At 39.6% G+C, this 18,507-nt stretch overlaps 1 protein-coding gene across 13 annotated transcripts in view; it reads right to left on the bottom strand.

Annotated features, from left to right (window-relative positions):
* The window catches only part of rreb1.S (ras responsive element binding protein 1 S homeolog), a 75,130-nt gene extending 60,724 nt beyond the window's left edge, over positions 1 to 14,406 (bottom strand). For 2 of the 13 annotated variants that reach the window (XM_041567725.1, XM_041567726.1), the window contains exon 1: positions 12,890 to 13,405. Coding sequence is in view for 2 of the 13 variants with exons in the window: in XM_041567717.1 (XP_041423651.1) it covers positions 649 to 699; positions 1,318 to 1,339 (73 nt within the window). In the remaining 11 variants the exon portion in view is untranslated. Of the gene's footprint in view, positions 1 to 648; positions 700 to 1,317; positions 1,962 to 12,889; positions 13,406 to 13,494 lie in introns of those variants that run through there. The other 11 variants (XM_018269439.2, XM_041567723.1, XM_041567714.1 and 8 more) reach the window with 10 other exon arrangements.
* Positions 14,407 to 18,507: the final 4,101 nt, after the last annotated feature.

The following is an 18,507-nucleotide window of genomic DNA, read 5'->3' as shown; positions in this document are numbered from 1 at the left end:
CAGCCAAACAAACCCCAAGCAAATCTGCAGAACCTGGAGATGCCAATTTAGGTATCTAGCAACAACTGTCATTTAAATACAGATTGGCTCGACTTGCATACTGCAACTATCCAAAAAAACAAACCCACACACATTAAATACTAACTTGGCAGAAGAAAGTTTACATGGTAGAACTAGGGTTATTGTGTGTGGGAGAAAATAAAACCCGGTTTTTGTTGCATTGCACAATCTCCAAAGATTTCAAAGGATGAATAAGAAAAATCGCCGGCGCTAATCACACGTGGCGATTCTATTCCGAAGTCATCCGAAGTTTCCTCATGAGGCAACTTCGGAAAATGAATCACTGCGTGTGATTAGCGCCGGCGATTTGTCATTTTAGCCAGCGCAGAGTAAGGGAAGGCATTCTGGGAGATTGGTCGCCGCAAATACGAGGCAATTAGTCAGGTGAATAAATCTCCCCGAAACGCTCAGTGTGACCTTACCCAAAACAAGCATGATCATTTAACTACTATAAAGATGTTAATCAACAAAAAAGCTTTTATCTGGTCTTCTTTGAAATGGTAATTACTGGCAGCAACGTTATCTTATCACTAGTTTTTCATGTCTGGTAAGAGTAGAGTCAAAGAATAAAACAGACAGCCAATCCACCTGATTTTCCATCGGTGAAAGGCAGCTTTCTGTCCCAATCAGCGGAGGTTTCTGCAAATCATTAGTTTCCATTAGCAGACAGCAGTCATTTCATTATGTCCAAAATAAATTATCTTTCAAAAGTAATAAATACACCACTAAGGACATGTTTCCATATTGCTTTGGCTTACAGTTTTTTTTATGTTTTTACATAGACATAACTGTACTGACTAATTTAATGATGCATATCTAACATAAAAACTTGAAATTCGCAGAGAAAAGGTTTGCGTGTGCCTTCTTAATGAACTAGTGTGCATGAAAAAGCCCAAATACATTGGTCCTGCTTAAGAAATACTTAATTTTGCTATTATGCAACTTTGCTGAAGAAGTACCAATAGAGTCTCTGTGGAGTAATTTAGAAATGCCCACCTACTGCCCATTTTGCATGCAAAAAATGCAGTTTGTCAGGGAGACTCGAAAGCCATTACTGTGTACATATGAACCCCCAAGCATTAAATTACGTGCATATTTATAAACAGGACTTGGATATAAGTGCATCCTCCCTTCGTACGATTAGATAAAACTTCATCCAACAAGCAGATTCAATGTTGTTTAAGGAGCATCACATAAGCCGCACAAGAAAAAGTGCATGCGGGAGAGTCCCATAGCCTAACACTAAAAGTATGTTACCTCTCCAGCATCTCAGTATCATCCCATGAAGAGATTGCTCCTATTTGCTCCTGGAGGGCTTGCAGCAGTGCAGACAGGATTTTACAAGTAGGAGTGAAAGCTTGCAAAGTAACACTCCCACCCATCTTACTGGCAGGGTATTAACCCCCTGATTGCCCAGAAAAAAAAAAACTACAGAAAACTTGAAAAATCTTTGCAGGCAAACCAGTTTTCAACCAAGCCCATTACATTTACAAAAACACATTTCTGTATTGAAAAACTCCCACCATAAGGGCAACCAGGTTTAGGTCTGTTAACCCCAGCGTGGCCATGGAAACATCCAAGTTTTTAAAGCCCACAACATATGTTTTCTGGTTAAATGTAAAGCATTAGTATATCAAGGCACCAAAGTCACTTTCACAAATGCTGCTACTTGGCTATGGGTTGATCTAGACTACATCACAAATGCCCAAACTTCAGTCCTCATATTCTGTCCTCCTCCCCCCCCCCCCAGGTTTTGCCAACTCATTAATTTTATTGCCTTAAAGTGATAACATGTTTGGATAGGTTTAGGGTAGGGGCAGATTCGGGAGATGTATTCACCTGGCGACGAATCACCTATTCTGCGTGGCGACAATATCCCCGAACTGCCTTCTTCCTGCCTTACGGCTGCTTGAATGAGAAAACACCAGCGCAATGCACTTGCGGCGCCAGGCGACTAAATCTCCCCGAATCTGCCCGTCTGCCCTTAAGGTGGACACACAACAATGGCTGAACTAAAAGGCATTAGAACGATCAGTCAGCATGCTGATCAGCAGCAACTCCTCTCAATTGCTCATCTGTTGATGCATTATGAAACGGTTCAAGTGCAATACACAAAAAAAAAAATATATAAACAAAAATAGTCAGGTGGTGTCTGCCAAAAAGGACACCCAAGGTGACACACGTGTCCAGATGGAGAGGAAGTATTATCAAAATCAGCCAAACGGTCCAACCAAATCTGTGCATGTACTGCCAGCTTAAAGTGGTTGTTCACCTTTAAATGTACTTTTAGTATGCTGTAGAGCAGGGTTCCCCAACCTTTTTTACCCATGAGCCACATTCAAATGTAAAAAAAGAGTTGAGGAGCAACACAAGCATGAAAAAGTCCCTTGTGGTGCCAAATAAGGGCTGTGATTGGCCAGTTGGTAGCCTCTATTTGTACTGGCAGCCTACAGAAGACTCTACTTGGCACTATACTAAGTCTTTATACAATTAAAACTTGCCTCCAATCCTGGAATTCAAAAACAAGCACCTGCTTTGAGGTCACTGAGAGCAAAATCCAAGGGGTTGGTGAGCATCATGTTGCTCAAGAGCTACTAGTTGGGGATCACTGCTGTAGAGAGTGATATTCTGAGCCAATATTCAATTGGTTTTAATTTTTTTTATTATTTTAAGTTTTTGCGTTATTTAGCTTTTTATTCAGCTACTCTCCCATTTGCAATTTCAGCCAGGGTAATTTGGACCCCAGCAACCATGCACTAATATGAATAAAAGATTGGAATATGAATAGGAGAGGCCCCCTAGCAACCATGCACAGATTTAAATAAGAGACTGGAATAGAAAGATGAGTAATAAAAAGTAGCAATAACAATAAATGCGTGTATCCTTACAGGCTTTAGATTTGTTTTTAAACCTTGTGGTAAGACCACATGAAATTAGCATCATATTAATAAACGCACAGTGCAAGAGCCCTCCTCTCAGGACTGAGGGTGTGGAACAGCAGGATGAAGATATTAATCCAGAACCCCTCAGAGGGAAATGAGTTCCCAAACAGGAAGAAAGGCAGGCAGTACAAATCATTCGCTACTAGCCAACATCCTTTCCCAAAAGACAAGCAACTGGTTAGAAAGGACAACAGTGACAAGTGAATTTTGTATAGCCTTTACAATCTCACTTCAAGGGCAAACACTGTAACCTTCAAAAATTCAGTGCACTTAACAATATAAACACATCATTTACTTTTTACTTCTTGCACAATTCCATGTGATGATGCCTATATAATAAAAAGCTATCAAGCCAATAAACAAATTACAAAAATTAAAAAACAAACAACAATCAGCTCGTCTGGGTCTGAACCCGCTATCTTTTATTTAATACACAAAAGCCATGGATATCTTTTAAATTATAACCTTATAAACGGTGAGTAGCGATGTCATTTGTCACACGACTGACTAAAACTTGTGTATTATAATAAATAAAGTACCCCTTGTTGGAAAATATGAGGATATTAGAAGAAGTAACCTTGGAGTTCCATGACCTGTATAAAAGCACTCGGCCTTCGGCCTTGTACTTTTATATGGTCATGGAACTCCTCGGTAACTTATAATATCCTTATATTTTACAAAAGGGGGTACTTTATTCACTATATAATGTTGAGGACTGAAAGAGCAGCCACATACCACATCTCTTTTGCTCCATAATTAGTCTGTGCATCTACTTTGTTGCTATTGATTTTAATGCAATCCCCCTAAAGTCGGATTTCCATGACATTGTAAAACTGGGTGGAGACATGCTGCAGAGATGATGATGCTCCTTTTAAGAGATTAATGACAGCAGGGGTGGTGGTGTTTAGCTGTACCAGTAGCAAGGTTCCATCACTGAGAAAAACAAATTATACCCTCAGTTGCACATAAATGGGTCATAACTACCTGAAAAATGGTTCTCGGATAATATAAAAGTTGCACCACCACCACCAGGTGAATCAACTGCCCCCCAGATTGGTTTTGAATGTAGAACTTGTTTTTCACTCATGGAACTTTTGTTAAATGACTCATTAAAGCTTGCAGCCATTTGCCTTTATCTGGCTATAGAACTCCTCCGTAATTGTTAAAATTCTTATATGTTTAACCTTTTACGTCTTTATGTATTTAGATTTTATCTTACCCATGCCCTTTGGTTGGACTTACAACTCCACACAAGCTATCCCAAAGCATACGTTTCAACTTACCAAGGTAGCTTTAAAAAACAAAGGAAAACGAAAGTGTGCACAAGAGTACTGCAACTTTAGGGTCAGGCCACAAGCGCGTTTTGGGGAGATTTGGTCGCCTGGCTACTAATCGCCTCGTTTTTGCGGTAATCTCCCTAAACGCCTTCCCTCACTCTGCGCCGGCTAAAATGAAAAAACCGCTGGCGCTAAATCACACGTGGTGATTCGTTTTCCAAAGTCGCCTCAAAACTTCGGGTGACTTCGGAAAAGGAATCGCCGCGTGTGATTAGTGCAGACGTTTTTTCATTTTAGCCATGAGGGAAGGCGTTTGGTCGTCGCAAAAACGAGGCGATTAGTCAAAACGCCCAGTGTGGCCTGACCCTTAAGATAGTTAATACTACAAAAGGAGTCAGATATTCTTCAGAGGCCAGAAAGGTGTGGGGATTGTTTGCTTAATGTAGGGTAGCCAGACATGCCTTTTAACAAAAGACAATTATACAAAATGCCTCTGTGGAGCAGAATTGATATAAAGATGTCTCCAACACCTTTTTATAAAATTAGCATCCCCCTTTAAGAAGAGCTCTGGGCAGCTAGTCCAGACGGGCTCTAATCTGTATTGATTTTTATTATAAACCAGAATGACAATTAATTTTCTTTATGCAGAGAATGTTATGAGAAATGTTGAGCATTGGTTTTAGCACAGTCATGTAGCATATATATTTATAGCCTACTCTATGTCCCCTGATAGCTATAAACATCACAAATTAGAAGACACATATAATTTGGGCAGAACTCAGGATGACAACTTGCATGCTATGGCTCCCAGTAATGCATTAGAATGCTGAAAGTTATACTGTAGCAACAGCTAAACAACAACTTGTTTAGCCTAGAAAGGCAAATAGATAAAAGCCAAATAACAACACTACCTATAAACATGTTCTGCATTTTCTACTTTCTGACTTTAGTATACTAATGCCATTTCCAAACCACCAATGCCATTGATGAGCTATATAAAATTCAAGTACCTCACAATTACTTCTGAAATTGAGAAATTAAAACATTGTATGGGAGGTATAGGATCCATTATCCAGAAAGTTTCAAATTACGGAAAGGCCATCTCCCATAGACTACATTCCAAATAATCCAACATTTTTAAAAATTAATTTCCTTTTTCTCTGAAATAACAAAACAGTACCTTGTACGTGATCAAAACTAAGATAAAACGATTCCTTATTGGAAGCAGAACCAGCCTATTGGGTTTGCTTAATGTTTACATACACATTTTCTAGTAGACTTAAGGTATGAAGATCCAAATTACGGAAAGATCCCTTATCTTGAAAGCCCCAGGTCCTGAGCATTCTGGATAACAGGACCCATACCTGCACTATCCTATATTTTGCTTTATCGCTTAGTATGTAAACTCAATTTCATGAACAAAAGGCTCCCAAGGCATCAATAGCCTGGGCAACCAGAAAGCAGGTACATTCACAGTATGCGTTTCAGCTGCTCTATTTGCTATGGAAACTCTTAGCTCTAAAGGTAGAACTACACATGTGATTTGACATCCGATACCTTCAGTTCCGACGCAACGAAATGCAGGAGTCATGTCAGATGTGCCGAATCTAAGGTAAAAATATGAATGTCGGATGTGAATGCTGCTTCTTCATCAACAGTCGTGCCGAATGCATGCTGCGACAACGTCCGGCATTCCTATAACTTACCTTTGATTCGCGCATCCGACAAGACCTGCGCTTCCTTGTGTCACCTCAGAAGGTATCAGATGTCAAAACACCCGTGTAGTTCTACCCTTAATGTTAACATGTGGCCTGCAGAAGGCTGCAAATGATGTAGTTTGTGATTCATTTAAATCAAATGTAGCATTTCTTTTTAAACGGGAAAATGTATCTAAAGACAGAACTTGCAAAAGACTTCTATTTCTAAGGGCAGGACTCAATGATACGTTTTGACCAGACATGTCGCAATGCGACTAAACGCATGATACGTGTCAGATGTTTTACTGAAAACGGAAGTGAAGGAGAAATCACGTGTTACAACTAGATTGATCCGACTGTCGGATGAAATCGCAGCTGCGACGTGTCGTGTTAAAATGCATCATCAAGTCCTGCCCTAATGATTTTTGTACATATAATGGATGCAAAATTCAACATTTACTTCTGGGAAACTGAAAACAACATCAGTCATTAAGCAGTTTTAATCCACACCCCCCTGCAATGTTTTTAGTCAAACAATGCCTGTGGGGGGTTTCAGTGGAGCTTTTCCTCCCCCATTTGCAAAATAACCATGAAAGTCTGGAGTCTGCAGGTGAATCCCAGTCAGGCTATTCAAATACCTGGTCCTGGAATTCTACACAGCCTCTTACAGCTTTTCTTGTCTGAATCACACTGAGCAAACAGTCTCCACCCGTCACCCACTGCTTTTGTCTGAAGCTCAATTTTCACTAAAATCTACCTTTGTTTCATGGCATTACTCCTAACCTGAAAGCCAAGGCACCACAGAAAACAAGATACACAGGAATGCTTCTATCCTGCCAAGGAAAACACACATGCACATACACTGATATTATATGTGTACATTACTGCTGATGTGATTAGACCTTTTAATACATACTATGTGCACATTCTAATTAGATGCGTAGTGATAATAATAATAATGGACGTGTCACACCGATCTTCCCAACAAAAAAATTAAATGACTTTATATTTTAATTTGCATTGAACAAGAGGAGATAATTATCAATCCGTAAGCAAAATATAGTAAGCAGTAGACTGATAATACAACCCACTGTTAATCTTCAATTACATCACATCTGCTGTCCCCATCCTTATCCTCTACATCAGCTTATTAATGTAGATGAAGCCATAACCAATTAACCCAAATTCAGCATGACCTGCAGTTTATTTCCCCTCCCATTCACAGTACTCTGTGAAGCGCAGTTTGATTAAATACTTTTTCAGCACAAAGTTTACTTCTGCTAATAGCTTGAGAAACTAGTAGAACATGGCAGCTGATGTGACAGGTGGTTCTTGCTAAATTATATTAAAAATCTCACAAAAGACTAGGAGACAGGTGTAAGTCATGTATTCTGGCGCAGTCAAAATAAGTCATCTTTCTGTCAAATGTACATGGCACTGAAGCTGGTGTTGAGGAACATAATACTATAGTACAAGATCTGCTGAATTTAAATAATTCTTTAAACAAACACCTTATTGCACCCAAAAAAGCTACAATAAACCATAGATTCAATTCCACACCTTCATGGAACAGGTATTGAATCTATCCAGAATGCTTGGTACCTGGGGCTTTCTGGATAAGGGATCTTTCTGTAATGTGAATCACCATACATTAAGTCTGCTAAAAAGAATATAAACATTTCATTAATCCAATAGGATTGTTTTCCCACCAATATGGATTAATGTATTTTAGCTAGGATCAAGTACAAGGCACTGAAAAAGGAATTTATTTAAAACAATTAGAATTATTTGATGGAGAGGTGACTTTCCTGTAATTGTGTAAATTTTGTATCTGGATAACTCTATATGTCTAGATATGGGCCCCCATTCCTGGTAATTCTTTATACTACATGTGCTGCTGTCTATTATGCAGCAGGCAAAACTCACTGCTAACTCTTGCACAGTATGTGTGTGTTACAACTCCCATAATTCTTAAGACAGCTGTTCACTTGTGGGGGGATGTTTTGTGTTATAATTCACAGGTGAAAAGGAAGGGCACATGCTTGCCAAAAAGTTTCAAGAATAAATGGTGATAATGTTATTTTTGAAATAAGGAGCTATAATGCCTTGTACCTTTGCCAAATTCATACCAACATGCACCTCACGTGATAAAAACAAAATAAAAAAATACAGTTATTACTGTGTATAAACAAGGTGACATTAAGTATACCTTTACTGGAACTCATTCATAGAAAGCTATCCCAAGAAAACGTGGGGAGAAAAAAAAATCATGAATCAGAGCTGGTTACTTTGCTCTGTCACTATCAGACAATGCGGAGTCCCTGACAACATATCGCATTAGAAATATTTTTTGGAAGGCTCTTGTCATTTACGACATAGACTACTTGGAAACTGATAAACGGCATTGAATACAAGTGTTGATTAAGAGTAGTTTACACAGAGAACAATTCTCCTCACACCTCCATCTTATTGTGTGGAACAGAAATCCTTTACCTGATTGCTGATAAAAGGATCAGAGAGAGGTCCCACCCTTTACTGCTTAACATGTCAAAACAATGATTTACCCTCTATTTTTTGTCTCTCAGACTTTTGCGTAATAAACGTGATGGGCAAAGTCTTCTCTTTTAGCTATAGCAAGCACCGTGAAAGGTGATGGTACGGAATAATTAACTCTTATTCTGCCAAAAAGATGCATGCACAGTGGGGAAAAAACTGTTGCCCTAAACACAGGTACTTGGTTTGCACCAAAAAAGAACTACAAATGGAAGTAATTTGAATTATTAACTAGGCTTCTTGACAGAAGAAAATAATCAGTTTTTCACAATTTAACCAATGGACTTCAATGCACTAACTGGAAATGTGGGATGAAAGTGGGGCAACACAAGGAAGCAGATCAGTTAAGGATCCTACATTAAATGGTCATCCCATCTTATTCAATAGACAACATTATTTATTTCATGTTTTCATTTAAAAAAAATCTATAAAGGATGCTAGAGCAAGGTAAGAAATAATGATTGGGTATATTAGAAAGGGTAGCATTAAATGTGCATATTAATAAAAATATCTCAATAATTCCTACTAATGGAGAACATTTTGTATGCTTTGATGTTAAACTAGTACATCTAGGAAGCAGACTATAAAACATCTGGAAAATATCAAGTTATTAGTTTGTAAATACAAAATGATGTCTTTGAACCTGAGGGCAGGGATATGGACCGGAAAATTCTCTTCCAGACCAGTCTAAAATGAGTCCACTCCATCCTCACCCTTTGCCGAGATATTAGGGTTAATTTTAGCATACATCTGACTAGCTGCTTAGCAACACTTATCCTATGACCTTCAAAGCACCACCTTCCTTTAAAGGGGATAATGAATACAACCACCCGAAAGACTTGACTTTGCTTTCTTCATTAAAAAAGGCAGGAACATAATAGCTTTTCCCACAGCAAACTTTTAAAGATACTTGCAAGATATCTGACATACACAGAAGTTTATGGATTTCATTGTGATATAATTTAAGTCAAGGAGGTTCTAACAATCAAGGCCTAAACAGTACCCATACAGAAGAAGTAGTATTTTGCTTAACACAATACAATGCAAGCAACTTTCACATGCCTAATATGCCAACTGATGTAAAGCAAACCAAAAAAGCTGTATGCTTCCATGAGCACATATACAAAATGCACACCAAAGCAACAAAATGCTTTTAAGTTTTTTAAAATGGCATGACATTTCTCTGTTTGGTAAAAATACACACCAAAAGTCTGAAAGGAATTTAAAAATGCAACTTTGTATTAGCATGGAAACCTGTGGCAACCAAACATTCATATTCATCCATCTTTAAACAGAGTGTGTACATGTGGGGAATAATCTTCAATGCATTTATTGAAAAGCAGCATATAATGTGATATGAATTTTGCAGTTGCAGAGTTAGTTATCATTAAACATTCTGCCTTTATGTTACATTAACAGTTTCCAAAGTGCCTGTGTGTAGGACCTGCAAGCGCACTATACTGGTTAAAGATTTATTAAGATGGGATACAATACTGATGCAAAAATATGCGTATTTCTTGGATTTTTTTAAATGAAAAAAAAAAACCAAAAACCGACAACCCACTCCAGTACTGCTGTTCCAAATACACAAACTTCATTTACAACTAGATTGTAAGCTCTTATTGTTTAACACTTAGCATTCAGTTTTTATAGTATTGTGTTGCTTTAATGTACATTGTACATTAACTGTTACTTTCCTGGCAGAGCAAGAGTTACATCCAAAGTTGCAGACCATCAGACTCCATTCAGACCGCTGCAAACAGAAAGTTGCTCAACTACTTTGCAATTTAGATTGATGAAATAACTAGTGATTCTGGATTTCAGTTACAAAGAAATTGAGGGAATGTTTGCATTCAGATTCCTCATTCTTTAGCCAAGGTGTGTCCTAACAGAGGAACTGCAGCAACAAGGATGTACCTTATTCAGGAAAAGAAAGTGTCAGCTGGACCAGAGACAGCAACAGCAAACCTCTTCATTTAACAACTAGAAAATATTGTTTTACTTAATTATATAAACATATATTGCAGATCCTTTTATAGCAGTATAGTTGCCATTATACTGTAAAAGCAAACTAAAGGAATACAACTTGCATACAGAAGTGCTTGTTTACTAACTATTATGCTAAACTGCACCCACAACTGTAATGCAGAGCAAACAATCAGCATTTAGATTTAATTAGTCTGCTGCAAGTTAGAATATGAAAGCACAGATGCAATGTACCATTCTGGCTGTTACCCTGTATTGGCTTTTATTTATAACAGAGCAACTCCTTTAAGTTTTGGTTATTTATATATGTTAAGCAAGACTTCAGAAACACCCTAATCTGTTTACCCATATCTAGAAAGCAATCCTGAAGATAAAGCTGGCCTCCCTTTCTTGCTACTCCACTGCCTAATAGGTGCCAGTATAGGGTACTTATGGTTTATCACATGCCAATAAACTCTTGGAGAAAAGAGATGTCTAGCTGTAGAGTGGAGTGAGTACCCTCCATCAGAAACCCTCCCCTAAGTTAGTGTAGAGTTGTATGTTGGTGCTGCTGTGCTGGCTATTAAGCCGTGTAGAATTTCGTAATGGAATGTGAACTGCTCATCCGGATCTGGGCTAGTTCTATCTCCTAACCAGTAAGGAGCAGGGGAGGACAGATCTGCTGAGACAGGAGAAATGCTTTCTCCTCCTCCTTTTATAACCCATCAAGGATGGCTTAGAGAGGCAAAGTGAGCACAGGCAAATTGTGAACGCATTAAATAATTAGCAGCACACAAAATAGATCCCAATGAAAGTGATGAGTGTAACAGATGCAAGGAAGTCAAACTGCAGCACATTGTCTTTCTGGGTGTGAGGAGGAAGCGCCTTAAGATCTTCAAAAGTTCTCCAATTCTAATTCTCAAATGCAAACTGAATTCTTCGGATTGTGACATATCCTAATCTGCATGATGACTAGGATGAGTAAGTGCTTACACACAAGCAAAAAGTAAAGGGGGGAAAAATGTGAAAAGGGAGTGCTGTCTCCATCTCCCTCCCAGAAAGCTCAGGCATCAAGGAGGAGAGGCAGAGGAGTGGAATAAAATACTCTGCCCCTTAGCAACCATTAAGGTCGCAGTCTCCTAAGAGACGAGTCTCAACTAGTTTTCACAACTTGAGTTAATATCATACATTGAGGGAGGAAATTCTTTACAAAAACAAAAAGCTGATCATAAAAAACCCCAAAGATGAATATATATTTAAGCAATAAAATCATACAACAAAATTGAGTATAAAAAAGCAGCATACAGAATCCATAAAATGAAGTTATGAAATAACTTCAGGCTGATGTGTGGTCCTCCAGATGCTGTTCAACAACTGGTGGAGGGCCGCAAGTATGACTCCCTTAAATTAAACAATATAAATCAGCTAAGAATGACCAGCATACAACACAAATGAGCCTGTACGGGAAGAGGTGAATGCGGAGAGCAGCTGAAAAGGTTTAGAAGGCACCACCCCACTGCCCAAAAAGACTGCACAGGAAAAAAATAGACAGATCATGCAAAACTGTGTGAAAGGGATCTTGTGTATGTCTATGAGAATATACAAAGGGTACTCTATACTGTAAAGTCATGTTGTGACTTGATGCAAGCAAACACAATGCTTTGCTACTTTGTAATTTTGTCAGACGTGACACTGATGACAAAAAAAAACGATCTTTCCAGCTTGCCCCTAAAATTTACAGTATACCACCCCCCATCTCTGCTCTGATGCCAGACTCCTTCCTGTATTCATGACGACTATAGTCCTAGTTATGCTACGTGTGCTCCCAGCTCTGATCCCCCACTTCACGTACTTAACACAAGGAACAGATGCTAGCTACCCATCCTTATAAATACACACTGCTGTATTCCTATTTACCTGCAATACACACACACACATATATATATATATATATATATATATATATATATATATATATATATATATATATATATATATATATATATATATATATATATATATATATTAGAGGAAAGTTCTACTGCTCTAGTCTCTCAACACACAAGGTTGGAAAGTTTGTGAAGGCCAACAGCAGGTACTCACCCCCACCTCTCTCCCACACAGCAAGTGGTATCAGAGACCTACGAGAGATACATGGTGGATGCAACAGATATACGTAGAAGGACAGGGAGGGGAGATCAACTATCAGAAGGAGAAGTTTCGACCGTTCCATTGCACTTTAACCCCTTTTTCTGACAGAGGCAGTAGTAAAACATTGTAATCCTATTACATTTGAGTTTAGTGAAACTTCTAAAACACATCAATAAAAATAAAACATCATCAGGTAAAACCCACTCACACATAATGTAGTTTCAACCATCCCCCACACTCTTACCTTTAAAAAAAAGACTCCATCACAGCTCCTGACTGCCTGCTACAACCGAGTGGCTACGATTAGAATTTAAAAATATACATTTAAAGTTTTCACTCTAAAAGGAGTGACCTAGCAAAAGAAATTAAAAGTTTGTGAAAGTGTGGCAGTGAGAAAGTTGGCTAGTTGTTTCTCTGCGAGTCCAGAGTGTTAAGAGCAGTAGCACCATCCAGGATCTGCTAGTTAAAAATAAACTTTGCACTAGGAGGAGATGATCTGGCTGGATTCCTGAGCTCAGACGGTTTAATATGGATGAGCATCAGGTCCTGCAGGCAAAATGCTGCTCTTGGTACTGCTGCTGTTGCTGCTGCTCAACGCTGGTTGGTAGAGAGACTTTAACAAGGAAGGGGAAGGAGAGTTAAGGGGGCGGGGAGAGAGCGGAGGGGGAAGGGAGGGAGGAAAAAAGGCAACATCATCTCCTTCAACACTGGGTCACAACTTTAAAAAGTTTTCTCTTATAACTTAACGCCATTGATTTGCATCCTTCTCACGCCCAGACAAAGGCACCTTGTTAAAAAAACATTAGCTACTACTAATATGAGGAGTATGTGATATCCATCCGCCGATACCTGATGGTAATAGTAGGTGCTCGCCAAGAATCCTGCTAAAGAGGAAGTTCATTGCGCATACTCTCATCTAACACGCAGCTCTCAGTCCTCGATGTAACGAGGGCGCTGGAAAGTCTGAGGGATGCTTAGAGGAAGCCTCGTCTCATTCACATGTCAATCTGCCCATTGGGGGCGGTGTTGCATTTAAGTCTGAGAGTTGATTTTACCTTAATAAAAACCTTATACCTTAACTACATGCAGATAAGCGTGTGGAGAAAAGCTATCTCTGCTGCACATGTGTTTTGATAAGAAAGTCGTGCTCGTAGGGTGTGTTTTCCCTTTAATAAAAGTTACCGGGAAGCGAAGTATTACACCGTGCGCGCAAGATGGACGCCCCTCACAGTTCAAGCAGGGCCCTTCCCTACTGCAGTTTATATGAAAATGTCACAGCTCTAAAGGTCGAGGCACGAGAGAAAACAAATGTCCTGTCCAAGTGCGCAGGAGGGAGGGGAGTTTGTGGTCCCAGAATGATGGGGCTGCGGGATACAGTGTGGGAAGTCAATGAGCTCGCACCTCTTCCTGAGTTGGAGTTTGGAGGCGCCCGAGCAGGTGAGGCTGGGAAGGGCGGGGATGTTGCTGAGCTGTGTAAAGGCAGGAATGCGCCGGGGATGTGCAAAGTTCAGCCTGCTACAGCTCCTGTTATCTCTCCTCTGGCTGCCACAATTGCTCCTTCAGTGAAGCAAGTGGCTAAAAATGCACTGACTTCTCTCAAGTATTCTGCAGGAAGGGGGAGCTGCACGGGCAGGTAGAGCAGGTTGGGGCAGAGACAACATTGGGACTACAACTCCCAGCATCTCCTTACAGGGTTTGTGGGAAGCTGTAGGTCCAAGTGCCAAAGGTTGCCACTTGGACTTAAAATAAAAAGAAACTTGACTTGCTGCTTTACCAGTTTCCCATTACCCCCCTCCTCCTGTCATCTCCCTCCCGGCCTGATAAAGAAAAAGCATCACGTGATTCATCTTCTGGGGACGTGTTACTACTGAGGCTGTGGTTCTTTTCTGGAAGTCCTGATGCACAACATGCAACAATATGTTTTACAATCTCTGAAGAAAGTAGATCTGCTCCACATACACCAGTCTTTTATAAACCAGCCTTTTATAACCGTACTCTTTTATTGCCACTTTAAACTCTTCAGGGAATTAGGCTTTGATAGTCCTAATAAATGTCACATGGTGCAGACTGCAGAGCTCACGGCCAAGTGTGCAAGTCAGTTACAGCTACATTGAAAATGAATGGGATTTTAAATATGTAACTTGTAATAATGTTTGTACTGGAATTTTTCACCCTAACTGGAGTGTAAAACCAGCAACCTTCATGCTTTTTTGAGTTTCACATCCCATCATCCCCTGCAGGGCCAAAATGGAAAGCACAGTCGTGCAAATACAATAACTGTGTCAAAGGGAAGGGGTTAACCATAACTACATAAGGTAGTTCCTACCTTTTGGCAAGGTCAACCCATGTCCCTCCTTTCTGCAATTGACTTTACAAGTTGAAACCAATGATCTTTAAAATCTTAAGACCTGCAATTCTTTGTCTTGTACCAGAGAACTGCCACAGAGGATGTTGGGTAATGTAGTTTAAAAACAATTTCATTGTTTGACATTGTTGTAAATCTAATAGTGATTCTGGCATCCTGTAATGATCACAAAAGTGACAAATCGCTAGTGTTCCAGACAACTCTGTTTTTGCTTGTGTTCTGTGGTGCAAGGAAACTTTGTATTACCGCACACCTCCTTCCACTTTTTCTGCGTAGTGGTGCTGGTCCACCGTTGACCTTGCCTGGTCACCTTAATGCTTTGTATTCTCGAAAAACGGTCCGCACACACCAATGTTGCAGTCGGGGATAGTGCCCCTTTTATTAATGCCACCAACAATAAATATTCAACGTTTCGGGGGGACACAGCCTCCCTTCTTCAGGATAAATTTACAAAGTGCACAGTGCCATATTCTTATACCCTTGACTCCTCCCATCTCATCTGTGTAACACCTCATTAGTATCAATCATGTGATTAACCCATTCAGTTCATTTAAGTATAATTACAGTGTAAATCATGTTTTCAATAATATTACATATATTTATCATTACTTAGTGGAAAACATTTCTTTCAACCAATAAAAAACATTTTTTACTCACTGCCCCTGGTTGCGTTTTTACTTTAGCTTTAATATATGGAAAATCTTAACACCACTCTTGTGCAATTGGGCTATCATGATACTTCATCTGTGAAGGAAAAGGGTGATTGTAAAAATGATTAAAAAGTGTATAAATATCTAAAAAACCTACAAAACCACATATATTACAAATAACATGTTAAGTTAAAATCTTCATTGAGGCCTTTAGGCGAAAGTGTTTTCAGACGCCAAATCCAATATGCTTCTCTCCTCAATAATGATTTTTTAAAATCAACACCTGCATTTTTATAAATAACTTCTAAAACTTGCCATCTTATTTGGGAGACATTATGTTTCACATTATAAAAGTGTCTAGCTAGTAGGGTTTCTCTTTTGTATTTCTCTCTGTGGTGCAAGGACTCCTCTATGATTACATCAGTTGACAGTGCTATTATAAGTGAATATTATAAATTGGTGCTGTTCTAAAGAAATTTATGGAAAAAGCTCACTCAAAGAGTATGGGAGCTACCACTATATAAATACAAGTATGGGCAACAATGCATAATGGGGAGAAAAGGACAAAGCAGCTTGATAATGAACACAACCAGTTGTGGGCTTCACAGGCCCTTAATCATGTGTCAGTTCACATTTGATAACAGGCCTGAGAAGTCCAAAATATGAATAGATTGTATCTCTTTGGCTCATGTCTCCCTATTGTTGGTTATTATAACAACATTCACACAATTAAGCTGGCCATAGATGCAAAGATACAGTTGTATGAACCAAAGATTTGTATGATTTTCGGATTGTGTATAAAGTGTTCTGACATTTTTCATATCATTGCAATTGGTTGTTAAGTCAGTCGAACAGGTTAAAAGATTTATGTAGGCTACCAATGAGATCTCTGCATATATTGATTATCTTACAATATCAATGGGTGATTGTCACTACTTTTTGTAGGACATCATTTGTGTACGATTGCTGTCTTTCAGTTAATGGCCAGAACATTGCCTGATTTGTTAGTTTTCCTACTTATTTAATCTGAATGATAATTTGTAAATCATTAAAATGAAACAAACGATCGTTCGTCACAAAAACTATAAAATCTGCACATCTATGGCCAGCGTTAGAGAGGAGATTTGTGTGGTTTGAGAATTGGATTGCCTTAAGGGTGATGGCACGTAAAGCTGGCCATAGATGTTGAGATCTTTAAAAGATCCGATCGATATCGTGAGACCACGATTATCTCGGAACGATCGTACGAATTGTCCATCAACTAAAAAAAACAATTTGCCAGGAAAACAAAGGGTAGCTGCCTGCTTGGCCCTGCAAACAAAAATAGATTGCACTGGGACCAACAAAGATTTTTTAACCTGGCTGATCACTTTCCTGACAGATGTCGGCCAAAAAATTGTAAGATGTTCGATTGTTCGAATTCCACTAACTGCACGATAATTTCGAAGGATTAGCGGACTTCACTAAAATCAGTAGTTCGGCAAGAGAAATCTTTGCGTCTATGGGGACCTTCAGATATGTGTAGCACAGATTTAACTGCGTGCAACACATCTCCCAAAATGCCATCCCTTTCTACTAACAACAAGTAAATTATGTTATTCATGGTGATTGTGGAAGGCATTTCACCACTACCTGTGCGGGCAGCCATGTTGTAACGTGCCTGCATGTAATAAGCAAGTCTCCCCGTTTGCTCATTATACACATGAGTCTGACATAGATGTGGTGGATGTGTCTCACAAGCTTACGTCACATGTATGTGGATGCCCCAACATGGCCACCTACACCGGGAGCTGGGTGTATATATATCATTTTTAATATAGTATTGTTTCACCCTACTAGAGTTCGGGCTTTGTTAGCCCACACTTCTTATGGAGGAAACAATTTCAGGTGACAGGTGGCCTTTAAACACTGCTCAAAAAGCTTCTTGCAAAGCACCTGCAACTTTTTGGTTTTTATGAACTGATGAACTGCATGCAAGGTGCAAAGTATAGAGTACTGTACATGGATGCAAAGGAACCCTGCCTTGAGGAAATGCAGTGCCATAACGACAGGAGGAACAGATTCCTGGGGGAGGGGGGGTGCGGAGCAACAGAGGCCTAATAAGGATGAATGCTGGTCAATAGTGACTTGGGAGTTTGTGCATATCATGGGCAGAACACGAGTAGGGTTTGGCTGGTATTATACCAGTCTGGTTTGTATAAGTGATGCTTGATGCCAATTTAATTAATAGTGAATTCAATTAATAATATACGTAGGTAGGCTGGTATTTTAGGTGGCAACCCTAATAAGTAGGGCCCAAAAGTTGTTGCAATGGGTTATGAAGTTATAGGAACAGTTAAGTGTACAAATAAAAACTGGGTAAATAAATAGGCTGTGCAAAATAAAACATGTTTCTAATATAGTTAATTAGCCATAAATGTAATGTATAAAGGCTGGAGTGACTGGATGTCGAACAGAACAGAACACTACTTCCTGCTTTTCAGCTCTGTAACTCAGCTTAGATTCAGTCAGCGACTTCCTGCATTGTACATAACTGGTCAGTGAGTTTGCAATTGATCCTCAGCATTCAGCTCAGATTCAAAAGCCCATGTAGCCACACTCACTGATTGGTTACCAGTGCCGGGCCACGATGCGCAGGCGTCCTAGGCAGGCCCGGCAGTCGCAGCGCCTGTGTAGTGTGTGCGTGTGCGCATGCGCAAATTTGAGCGCATGCGCATTCGCACAAATTGCGAAAAAGCCATCGAGTCGGGCAGAGAAGTGAACCGGACTTGGGGTAGGCGACAGAGGAGGTACGTGCCAGGCACCCTCCCCACTTTGCGCCCTAGGCACGTGCCTACTCTGCCTACC

Source organism: Xenopus laevis, chromosome 6S (genome assembly GCF_017654675.1).
Source record: "Xenopus laevis strain J_2021 chromosome 6S, Xenopus_laevis_v10.1, whole genome shotgun sequence".
Lineage (NCBI taxonomy): Eukaryota > Metazoa > Chordata > Amphibia > Anura > Pipidae > Xenopus > Xenopus laevis.
Note: the sequence above shows the minus strand (reverse complement) of the source record. Positions and strands in the feature narration are given on the sequence as shown.